Source organism: Quercus robur, chromosome 6 (assembly GCF_932294415.1).
Source record: "Quercus robur chromosome 6, dhQueRobu3.1, whole genome shotgun sequence".
Taxonomy (NCBI): Eukaryota; Viridiplantae; Streptophyta; class Magnoliopsida; order Fagales; family Fagaceae; genus Quercus; species Quercus robur.
Window position 1 is genome coordinate 32,058,713 of NC_065539.1, and position 12,723 is coordinate 32,071,435.

The 12,723-nt window shown below is 40.0% G+C and overlaps 1 protein-coding gene across 1 annotated transcript; it reads right to left on the reverse strand.

Moving 5' to 3' along the window:
• Nucleotides 1-2,390: 2,390 nt before the first annotated feature.
• Nucleotides 2,391-6,448, reverse strand: LOC126688448 (protein SULFUR DEFICIENCY-INDUCED 1). Its single transcript, XM_050383147.1, has 4 exons — nucleotides 6,169-6,448; nucleotides 4,476-4,688; nucleotides 3,669-3,824; nucleotides 2,391-3,072 (listed from the first exon to the last, which is right to left on the reverse strand). Exons 1-4 carry the CDS (start codon nucleotides 6,298-6,300, stop codon nucleotides 2,665-2,667), a joined length of 909 nt encoding a protein of 302 aa, XP_050239104.1. The 5' UTR covers nucleotides 6,301-6,448; the 3' UTR covers nucleotides 2,391-2,664.
• Between the last annotated feature and the right edge of the window lie 6,275 nt (nucleotides 6,449-12,723).

A 12,723-nucleotide genomic window follows, 5' to 3' on the forward strand; every position in this document is an offset into this window, starting at 1 on the left:
TTAGGGCACCTCTCTTTTTGGGTAAGTAGTATGGATTCGTCACTTATTTTTCTTTATACACAAAAATAAGAAAAAATACTAATTACAAAATACATGACTGAATAGTTTCATTCATTGATTGAATAAAATTACACATCTAAAAGATAATTAAAAAGTTACCTAGCTTTGGGTTTTAGTTACAATCTACCAAATATTTACATGACTTGTTGTCCTAGTTACATTCTACCTAAAACAAATGAAGATAAGGCTAGATCTACTAAACCAAAAACCTAAATCTGGAGGCTAGGTTACAGAATGGGAAGGTGTTAGGCACCCATTCCACCTAAACAAAGTCTGGTCTTCTAGATTCTTGTGACCAATGTACTATGCTATGAATGTCATGCATGATATGTTGAACATGTGAATGAAAAATTAAATTACACAAATTTATGTATGGATGAAATCTCTTCTTTTTGTTAAAAAAATCAGATCTATTTTTATTGTTAAAAAAAATGATTTTGATTTGTCAAAATATTAGATTTGTTTTGTAGTATGTAAAAAAAATGTTTTGTGACAACAAAAATTCGGATTTGTTTTGTTATATATTTAAAAAAAATATTTTCTAAGAAGAAAACTTCACTCATAATCTAAATTTATGCAATCATGAATTAAAATAAACATAAACACAGTAATACACAATCTCTTTCTTTATTTCAACAATTTGCATATATTAAGAAAATCAGATTTGAGAAAAATTTAGATCTGCATCTCATAAAGATGCAGATCTCCTTTTGTTTGGGAAAACTCAAATCTACATTTAAGGAAGATGTAGATCTATTTTTATATTGAGAAAAAAATTCAGATCTACATCTTATAAAGATATAAATTTGTTTTGTTTTAAGAAAAATAATTGTTCACATGCAAATTTATTGACATTCAAGAAAAAGATTATAATAATCATATATAAAAAAAATAATCATGCTTTAAACAAAACGACAATTAACAATTCATAGATATTTGAAAAAGAAATAGATATAATATGCATGATCACATTACAAGAGAAGGGTGAAGGAAATAAACTCTTGCATCAGCACACTTTGTTCTTGAAAGGATGTTTCAGGGTTTAAAGAAATTTGTTCAATTCTCTTTGAAACCTAAAAACCCTAATTTTGTAGCAACACTCAGAGGGAGGATCAAAAAATATGTGTGGTTTGAGAGTAAAAAATGTATGCCTCTTAGAGTGTGGAAAAAATGGTGTCGAATTATGAGGTTCAATCTCTATTTATAGAGGCCAAAAGACTCTAAAAATAGGTACAGATGATTAGGGTTTGAATCTTGCCGCATCCTTTTGCGAAAAGATCGAAAATGTATGCCTCTCAGATTGTGGAAAAAAAGGTGCCGAATTATGAGGTTCAGTTTCTATTTATAGAGGCCAGAAGACTCTAAAAATAGGTACAGATAATTAGGGTCTGAATTTGGATGCATCCTTTTGCGAAAAGATTGAAAATGGTGTGCATTATCGCCAATCGAAGGCCGTTGGGCCAAAGCCCAACCAAGGGAAATTCGGCACTCCAAAAGTGCTGAATTGGCTCTTGGATGCTGAACGCACTTCCGTGTTAGAGAGCCATTTAAACTCTCTTTCTAGGGTTTCTTTGCCGGTCCTTGTACCTAGACGTGTTTTCAACCTCTGTTTATGATTTTTTGTCACTTTTCTGGATAATTCAAACTTTTTTAAGAACAATTATCTTGTGGACAAATCTCTTAAAATAAATCTTGATAATGTTCAGATTATCTCCAATTTTGTTGTTATCCAATCATCCCTTTTATTCCTATGCATGCATCCCTATTTTAAACACTAATTATCAATCAATCACAAAATTATCTAATTAATTTTAATTGTTTGACTAATCAGAATTAATTTAAACTAATCATGTGCGATCGACCTTACCTAGACACAATGCATATGGACCGTGCAAACTTGATCATGCAATATCTTTCGATCCGATGGTCCGATTCGGAAACCGGAAACACCATTGCGACCTTTAGAATCTCAAGATCATTTTTATGATATGCAATGAATGAATTAATGCATACAATACATGAACGAATTGATGCATGTGATGCAAGAATGATTTTTTTTTTGTACATGGATGGTCACTCCACTCATCTTCCTTGATTAAATCATGGGTGCAAAATCGAGTGTCTACAATGTAATGTTATTTTCTATCCAAAAAAATTCATTGGGTTTAATTTATTCGTGTAAAATAAGGTCCCTCAACTTCATGTTTTGTAGATCTACTACTTTAGTACATGGTATATTCCTTTTGCTTGCATCGCCTAGATTGCTTTCACATGATTGTTTAACGAAAAATTCAGGTTGGACTTTATTCTCCAAACGCGTTAACAGAAGCTTGTCCTCACATTACTGCCTTCTTTATTCTTCAATAAGGACAACCAACTATAGGTCAATCATGTTATCTCCAAACTGGTAAAAGACACAAGTCAGGCCCACTAGAAAACGTAAGCACTCCTATTACAAAAAGACACTCGAAGAAAAAATATACAGTACTATGAAAATGCTCATTTGTTACACTTACACTGGCACCCCAGATTCAATTGAATCTCTCCTCACCCTCCTTTTCACATAAACAAACAAGATTCACAATCAAACATTAAAAGACCACATTAACAAGCTAACTGATCTCTAAATGAAGAGATCTCTTCAAAGATTGGAAGTCTCTTTGATCTTATTGGGGTCCATTGGTTCATCAACTGGTCAAGCCCCTCAATGAAAGCATCTTCTATACTTAATCTTGACATGTTTGGAGATGTTGGTGCAGGTTGGTGTTGTTCTAATTCCTGCACCAGCTCCTCTGCACGATTTCTTGACTTGGGGTCTTGGGACCCTGCAAGTTTACCCTGCAATACTTCTTCAACAACTGACTGTGCCTCAGCATGTCGACTTTGCTTGATCAGGCACAGGCACAAGTTGCAGGCTTTGTTTGCATCAGGGTCGATTAATTGAGCTTTACGATAGACTACTTCTGCGGCCATATGGTTTCCTTGTTGCATATAGGCCCACCCCAAGTTTCCCTGTGCAAATACTTCCAGAGTCACATCTCTATGCTAACAATTTAGATAATGAAATTGGGGAAGGGAAATGCAAGGTGGGGTTCATTGATTATTTAATTTTTTCCAAGAAGTTTGTGCTTGTATTAGACAAAGTGAAAGCCATTAGATTTACGTATGTAAAATCACATGATAAAGCAAAGGTGAATTTTAAAGCCGGTACTCATGTTCATGAAGCCTCTTCCTTCTTATTTATTAATTTATGTAATTTTTGGGTACAGAAGATTAAATATGCAAACATAAGACCACGTGTAAATAAAAGTGAAAACAGGCAACTCATATATGATATAAGCAAAATAGAATATACACGAGGCAGTAGAGGAAATCCTTAATTCCAAGGGGACATAAAACAAGCAATATGGATTTCAAACAAAACTTGTTGGCATAATTGTGGTTGGTCAGGATATAGTTTACAAAATCTTAAAATGTCTTAATAGTTTTATGCTTGATTAGTAGAAAATGTGGAACGAAAAAATCACAATTGTGACAAAAATTTGAAAATTTGGCTAAGCTGACAAGCTCAAACAAGTACCAAGCAGAATTTAGATGTTATTTATTACCAGTATTCTGGAGGTCTCTTGCTTGATTGTAACCTGGAACTTCTTTCCATGAGAGCGAGCCGTCTTGGTAGCCTTACCATTGAAGGCCTCTCCATGGTAAATCATCCGAAGCTTTCGTTTCAATAGTTCAATCTGCTCCTCCATTCTCCCACATTTCTGCTAAACTTATTATGGTTAGTGCCATTTAAAAAAAAAAAAAGTTAATGAAGGCAGATAGAGAATCCCAACTGTCTTTTATCTAGCTAGAAACACAACATAAGAAACATAAAAGAAGAGTAGGTGCTTGTAGATATGAGCAGATCGTATTCAGGAGGTCTAAGGGTTTCCTTTATAGAAGGTTCTGAAGTAGGGGAAAAGGACAAGAAATTAGGACTTTTGTAACATTATAAGTTTCCATCTTTTCACCCCCAACAGCATCCAATTACTTTCTGTAAGAAAATTCTGAATATGCTAACTTTACGAGAAGTCTCATAAATATAATTATGAAGAAAAGCCATTTGTATAAGAAACGGCAGAAATTTATGAGCTTCTCAACAAGAAATGCTTAAATTTTTATTTATAGGAACTTGGATGAATTTGGCCTTTGTTCTTAACACATTCAACCAAACGATATGGAGAAGTATATAATTTGGAAACATCGCCATATATAATATGACTGCCAATATAATGGTGAAAATAAGATGCCACTATCTTAAACTATATATAAAAATAAATAAAAAACAAGATAAACGGCTAATTAATGATTATTAATTTAGCAATAACCTAAGCCATAAAGATTTAAAAATTCATTTGGTTATATAAGTATACCTTGTACAAGTCAATAAGGACATTGTCCAATGATTCCTGAGCTTGTCTGGAGCAACGGTCCCTGAAAGATTTTATAGCTTCAATTGCTTCTTCTGCTCTATCTTGCTGTTTCATAACTACTGCCATGTCTTTGAGAGCACTATCTACTCTATCACCCTCATTTATAGCCTTCCAAAACAAAACTATAGCTGCTTCTGGATCCTTCTCAACTAACTGTAAATTAAACCCAAAAGTTTTAGTAAATCATTTAGATTAGAGATCAGTTTTGTACTATTATAGGAAGTGTTTTAACTGAAAAAGAGCTTTTAACATTTCGAAAAAACATTTGACAAACTACAGTGATTTTTTTTTTTTTTTTTTTTTTTTTAAGCTGGTACTTACCAAATTGATAAATAGCATTTTTTTTTTTTTTATCATTTTTAAATAAGGATAAACAGCTTTTAAATGTGAGAAATGACAAAATGACATTAAGGTTTAGAATTTCAAGTCGCAACTTTGCGTCTCCACTCTAGAGTTCAAACTTCAAAGTTCAAAGAATGGAATAACGTATGTGTGAGATTTTTTTTTAAGAATACTAAGTATTTTTAATACATAAGAAGTCAATAATACTATTAAAAATGCCAAATGGCCAGACCCACAAATTTTAACTTGTAGGATTGTTTTAATTAGTACCGACCAAGGCCTCTATATGAATATGATCTGCTCAATTATGAACCAATGCCTCACAAGAAAAGAAAAAAAAATTATGAAGCCACAAACACAAAAAGTAATTCAAGAAATGGAGATATTAGTGTACTAGTGGTTATTATTTCTTAAATTTTTCAGAAATGATAAAATCACCTCTAGTCAGTCTGTCTGTCTCATACTTTTAAAAAAGGAAGAAAATTATTATGAGAGTACAACATTATAATTAATACTCTCTCCACGCAAGAATGATAAATTTCATCATAAATTAAATTAATAAGATTGGCTACTATATACTACCGGGCCTTGTAGCCCTAGTGGTACCCGGTTTACCATGAAACCATTAGCACGCGGGTTCGAGCCCCTGCACCCGCATAAACAATTACCCCGCTAAAAAAAAAAAAAAAAAAGATTGGCTACTATATATATATATATATGTGTGTGTGTGTGTGTGAGAAGAAAGGAGGAAGTACCGCATCGGCATGGCAATGTGTTACTCATTAGATTTTTAGGTTTTTAAGATTCAACGCATGCAAAATTAAAGGAGAAAATTCGAAACTTGAGGAAAGTTTTTCATGTGTAAAGCATGTAACTTTTTAACCGTGGTTAATAATGGAAGAGTAACTAATACTAATAGTAGTTTTTTGGTGTGCCTGTGAGCACTAAGCATAAAATTGATATGGCAACTATTATTAGGATTATCCATTCATCATCATAAATTCATAAAACTATAACTAAATTTTATCCTGAAACTCTATAATTAGTATTACTGCTCACTAATAATAATAATGTTTCTTTGAGATTTGCAGAAATAAGATCTCCCCATCATTATAATTATAATAATTACGAACTATCAAATTAATTATAGCATCTTTTTTTCACATATATATATATAGTTCTGAACAAGTCAAGTCCACTACTATATACATAATAATATAAAATTTAAAAATGCAGCGTTTAATATAAGAGAGGAAAAAAGAGAATGGATAAAAAGAAAAGAGAGTGTAACCTGGACATGCTTGGCACGGACGTAAGGGGTGTTTCCAGGTGGGAGTTTATGAATTACATGATACGGTGGCTGAGAAGGAGAAGAAGAACCGCTCTCTAATTCCTTCTTCTGACTCATCATCATCATCATCATCTGATTTGATATCTCTCTCTCCTCCAACAAATTAAAATTTAAAACACACTCTCAATCTCTCTTTGTAGCAGTGATGGAAGAAACAAAAGAAAAAGTAGATTTGGAGGTATGAACACAGAGCCAGAGACACAGACAGAGACAGAAATGCTGATTTTTTATTTTTATTTTTTATAATGTTTGGTTTGGGAGGGAAGAGGAATGAACTTGGTCGGGTTTGCGACCCAATTCATTTCTCCTTCTGAATGTGCTCACGTTGGTTGGACGTGTTCCTTTGCCACGTATTGGATTTTGACACGTGTTGGTCTAAATGTTTAGCCATTTCGGCTTTCTTTTCTTTTCTTTTCGAAAATTAAAATTTATAATAATAAATAAATAAATAAAATAGTGCTTTTCGTTTTAGCCTCATAACTCTTCTTTGTTTGCGGTTTTGACCCACTGTTTTCTGCGAATCTTCTTGTAGTTGTAATGGGATTCTTCTCACTCACTTTTTTTTTTTTTTTTTTTTTTTTTTTAATATAACCTTTTGTTTTATAACAACTAGTCGCTAACACATGCGATACACGAAAAAACTATTGAATTTGAAAAAAAATCCAACAATGAATAAATAGACATTCTGATAAAAAAATTTTTTAATTGAAATTAATCCAAACAAATAATTAATCAACCAAAAATATAGCTTTTAATAAGAAAACCAAGTAAGAAAACCAAAAATCACATGAACCTAAATAAAAAACATTTGAGGTGAAGAATTAAGATTAACCTACTGAGACACAAGTACCAAATACCTTAAGACTTAAAACTTCAAAATTTATAGAATCCCCAAATTCTACTTCAGAACCAAACCAAATTCAACAAATTTATATATAACATACCAAATAAAAATTTATCATTCCCTAGGCTAGAAGACATAGGTTGTGTAGGGGGCGGTTTTGGGGCTCAGGCCCAACAGGCGGGTGGTTCTGGCCCAAAAGTCCCTCAACAATGAATTTGTAGAGAGTAGGTTAAAGAACTAGGTCTTTGACAGAGGAAACGTAGTTATGAACAAGCCATGCAGCCAGTTGGACGTAAGGATATTCTTCCAAACTTTTGGAATAACAGTCCCTGGGGCTGTATCTTCTGCTTCTTGTCTCTAACTCCTTTCTCTTTCTCTATCTTTTTCTTCTTCCCGCTTGCGATCCACTGGCCATGGGGGTTTCCTTCTCTTATATAGCATCCTTCCTAAGATCACGACCCTACACTTGTCAACCATCTGGCCCTCTACTTGAGTGCCTGTCCCATAGGTCATCCTCCCTCTTTTCTGTGAGTTGCACTGGCCAAGATAATTCTGCGTTCCTGTCCTTTCCACATTAATGCAGCTGGAAAAGCAATTCCTTGGCATTTAATGCGGCAGTTGTGGTTGCCCCCCTTCCTGAACGTCATGCACTATTCCTTTGTATTAGGTGACTTTTTGCCATGTAGGGAGTGTGAATCGGACACCCACTTGGCGAGTCCGAGGAGGTACTCCTCCTCGGACGCCCCTAAGCAGGCTCGGCCCAACATGGTTGGGATGAGATATCCTATGCCCATGCCTTTTCTTCTTGTCGTGGTTGGGCTTGGTACATGTACTGTGGCCCAACATCGGCTGACGGATTTTACCCCCACAATAGCCCCTCAAAATGCCTGCCTTTTTTCTGGGTCCGAGGAGAAAAGGCGGGATTTTGATGCTCACTAGATGGCTCGTGGTGAATCACTGCTTCACACGTGTAGGGGGGAAGCACGCCTTCACGTGCCTCATTAATGCTGTGGGCAGTTAATGACCCAGGGCAGTTAATGACCCAGGGCAGCTATCGAGGTTTTACACTCGCCCAATCCAACGGTTGGAGGCAGGATCTACGGTGGACAGCGTTTCACGTGCCTTAGACGTGAGTGCGTCTGTTCAACTTCTACCGAGTATAATAGGCTTTGGGGGCGTTTGTCCCTCACTTTTGACGAGCATTCCAATATTCAGAACTTCTCAGAGCTTTCTCCTTCAGTCCGCTCTTACTTCCGCTGCCACTCTCTTAAAGACTCCTTCGAGCCTCTTACCCGTAAGTGCGCGCTTCTTCTCCATTATTCTTCATTAATCATACTGCCTTCAAGTTGTTTTTAGGATTAGAGGGGATGGGTAGGCTTGAGAAAATGGTAGATTCTCCAGCCGGTATGGCAGGCTTCAGGGCGAAGTATCGTATCCCACCGGAGGTAGGTTTAGAGTACTGTCATCTGGAGGACATTTTGCTCAAACGGAGAACAGGAGAAGTCGCAATTCCAATGATAGCCTTCGTGGAAGGAGGAATGACTATTCCAATGGGGAGAATAACTAGGGATTACCTACGTGGTCATAGATTGGCCCCCCATCAATGCACCGCTAATCTGTTCCGGATCCTGGGGTGTGTCGAAACCCTGAACGAACAGATGAACCTCGGCCTCTCATGGCACGACGTGGTTCATCTTTATGAATGCCATAAGCTCGGCGACATATACTATCTAAAGTCTAGGACTGACGAAGTGAGGTTGATATCCTGCCTTCCGAAGTCCAGCAAAGGCTTGAAGGACGACCATTTGATCGTCTCCGGACCATGGTATGACGGCCCTCACTGTCCGACTAGGGCGGGAACGCCAAGTGGGGTGTCGTAGAGCTAGATTCCGTGGGGAGGACTTTGGTTTCAAGCTCCTCCCCCTCCTTTTTCCCTTTTTCATTTTAAACTTGTTGGTTTGGTTGCATGTCTCCTCGGACTAACATAAATCTTTTAACGGCCTTTGCAGACAAGGGACGAACATCCCCTCGGCTGAGCCTAGTCAATATCCTGGCCCTAAATTACCTATTGAGGTCCGAGATCTTCATTAGCGAGGACGGACAACTACGGTCGGCTCCTTTGATTTTGGATTACACTCCACTCACTCGAGCCCAGGTAGAAGCCGGACAAGCTATAAGGGCCGGTAGTCCGAGATTAGCACGGATTGACGTTTCCATACCAGGGTTCCTCGCTGATACAGACTTGCCTCCTATTCAGTTACCGCCCCAACGTGTCTTTCCCCCAGTAGTTATCCCAGAGGAGGAGGCTGGCTCTTCACATTCATCCTTAGAGGATCAGATAAATCAGTTCCAATTTACTGAGGAAGGGGAGGCTTCGGTCAGAGTAGTAGAGATCTCCGACTCTGACGCTGATTTAGACCGTGCCTCAGCGGCTCCTGGTACTGGTTTGGTCATCGCACAACCTGATATCAGCGAGGACACAGAAGAAGAAGAAGGAATGGACCTCCAGCCGAGGACTGGCCTCAGGGGTCTTCTATCCAACAGGTCCAAAGGGCAGACCTCCAAGGAAGTCTCGAAGGGACAGATCGTCCCCAAAGCCCCCGCTCCTCCTCCCCCTCCCTCGTCGGGTGTGGCGCTGCAGCCTATGCCTAACCTAAGGCGAAAAAGGCCTGTAGAAGAGACGGAGGAGGGAGAGGTTGCCCGTGAGAAAGCCGGGCCTAAAAAGAAAGGCAAGGAAACGAAAAAGCCCCGAGAAAAAAGGACCAGGTCCACCGAGAGCCGAGATGAGGCGGCCACTCTGAGGGGACCACGAAAATGGTCTCCTCGGATCGAGCTAGATGGCGCTCCAATCCTCTGGGATGTGACCCTATGGGAGTCCCAGCGAGAGCAGGCTTCGTTCATGGCCGAGGCGCTGCAGCAGCCTCTTCTCTTGCCACGTGATATGGAAGGCCTTAGGAAGATTCGTCAGCCAGAACTTTTCATGTCACTGAAGAGGGACATGGCTGTGGTAAGTAGAATCCTCTATCTTGTCTTTGTGTTGAGAACCTTCTTATTGTCTTATCTTGGTATCGTCTTCATTTCCGTCCGAGCGCAGGTCACCCAACAAATTTACGTTGCTGAGGAGTGGGCCAAGAAGGCCCGTGAGGATATGCATAGGGAGGCTCAGTCCCGTGCTGCGGCTGAGAGGGCCGCTGGCGATCTCAAACGAGATCTTGATCGTCAGGATAATGAGCTAAAAGAGGTGAAGAAGGCCAACGCGAGTGCAGAGGCTGGCCTGAAGAATGCTGAAAAGCAAGCCGACGAGCTGCGCAAGCAGCTCCGTCATTCTGAGGAAAGACTATCAGCGGAGCAACAGGCGGTTTCGGAGCTTAAGGCTGAGCTTGCAAGGACCAAGGAGGAAGCTCGCTTGTCCAGGGAGGTCGCTGAGAAGGCTGTGGCGGCTTCGTATGAACGTGGAGTTCACGATACTGAGGAGAGACTGGCCGAGGAAGTTGCCACCGTCTGCAGGGAATACGTCACCTCGACCTGGGGATTGGCCATGGATCGGGCAGCGGTCCCCGCAGATTCTGATCTCAGGAAAGCTGAGAACATCTTTTTCCCTGCGGAAATACGTGAGATTCCTGGCGAGGTCGCCTCCACTGAGCCTCTTCCAGCAGATTCCTCCATTCCCGAGACTGGGGGCACGGAGCAAGCTACGCAGGGCCAGTCACCCGAGGAAAGTCTTCGCATCAGCGAGATCCTTGCCCAGGCCCAGGAGATCGCCCCGGAGAACCCAGCAACGGGTGATCAGCCTGCCCCGACTCAGGGCCCTTAGGGACGTAGAATAGGAATTCGTCTGTTTTGCTTTTTGTACTTCGTTTTGTTTGATCCTCGCTAATATTTCTGAACTGAGTTACTTTGAACGTTATATGACAAAAGTTATTTCATTACATAAATCGCTGCTTTATTCTATTTTGTTTTCATCATGAATGGATATTGGTTTTGCCTTTTTACTGCTGAAAGTCAAGCAATAATGAATGAATACGTTAGAATGGCGACACTTAGTAGTTGGGCAAAAACGATTACAATGTTGACTTCTCCCAAGTCCGTGGCTAAGAATCCGCGCAAGGCTTGGGCTCCCTTTAACGCTTTTTGAGAATCACAAATTGTTAACACTTACTGAGAGTCGTTGCCTGGTTAATTTCCCCTAAGTCTGTGGTCCGAGGAGCCATGCAGGATTTGGGTTCTGTTTAACGCTTACTGAAATAATTGTGTGGTTAATTTCCCCCAAGTCTGTGGTCCGAGGAGCCATGCAGGACTTGGGTTCTGTTTAACGCTTACTGAAATAATTGTGTGGTTAATTTCCCCCAAATCTGTGGTCCGAGGAGCCATGCAGGACTTGGGTTCTGTTTAACACTTGTTGAGAATCGTTGCGTGGTTAATTTCCCCCAAGTCTGTGGTCCGAGGAGCCATGCAGGACTTGGGTTCTGTTTAACACTTGTTGAAATAATTGTGTGGTTAATTTCCCCCAAGTCTGTGGTCCGAGGAGCCATGCAGGACTTGGGTTCTGTTTAACGCTTACTGAAATAATTGTGTGGTTAATTTCCCCCAAGTCTGTGGTCCAAGAAGCCATGCAGGACTTGGGTTCTGTTTAACACTTGTTGAAATAATTGTGTGGTTAATTTCCCCCAAGTCTGTGGTCCGAGGAGCCATGCAGGACTTGGGTTCTGTTTAACGCTTACTGAAATAATTGTGTGATTAATTTCCCCCAAGTCTGTGGTCCGAGGAGCCATGCAGGACTTGGGTTCTGTTTAACACTTACTGAAATAATTGTGTGGTTAATTTCCCCCAAGTCTGTGGTCCGAGGAGCCATGCAGGACTTGGGTTTTGTTTAACACTTGTTGAAATAATTGTGTGGTTAATTTCCCCCAAGTCTGTGGTCCGAGGAGCCATACAGGACTTGGGTTCTGTTTAACGCTTACTGAAATAATTGTGTGGTTAATTTCCCCCAAGTCTGTGGTCCGAGGAGCCATGCAGGACTTGGGTTCTGTTTAACACTTACTGAAATAATGGCGTGGTTAATTTCCCACAAGTCTGTGGTCCGAGGAGCCATGCAGGACTTGGGTTCTGTTTAACGCTTACTGAGATAATTGTGTAGTAAAACGACATCAAGTAAAGTATTTTTCATTAATAAAAGTACATTTTCAGGTTATTTACATTCCATGGACGTGGCACTACACGTTAGTCCAAGTTTTCCAAATAGTACGCTCCAATGCCAGCCACCGAGGTAATACGGTATGGACCCTCCCAGTTTGGTCCGAGCTTTCCCCATGCAGGGTTCCTCGCGTTGCCCAGGACTTTCCTCAGCACTAGGTCCCCGGGCGTCAAGGGTCTCGACTTCACCTTGGCGTCATAGCCCTGCTTGAGCTTTTGTTGATACTGAGCTAGATGCACCATCGCGCAATCCCTTCTCTCTTTAAGGAGGTCCAGGCTTTTTTCTAGAAGCCCGTTGTTAGCAATGGGGTCGAATGTAGCAGTCCTCTGGGAGGGAAAGTTTATCTCTAATGGGATGACGGTCTCGGCCCCGTAGGTCAACGAAAAGGGGGTTTCTCCTGTGGATCGGCGGGGCGTGGTGCGATACGTCCACAAGACATGGGCGAGCTCTTCAACCC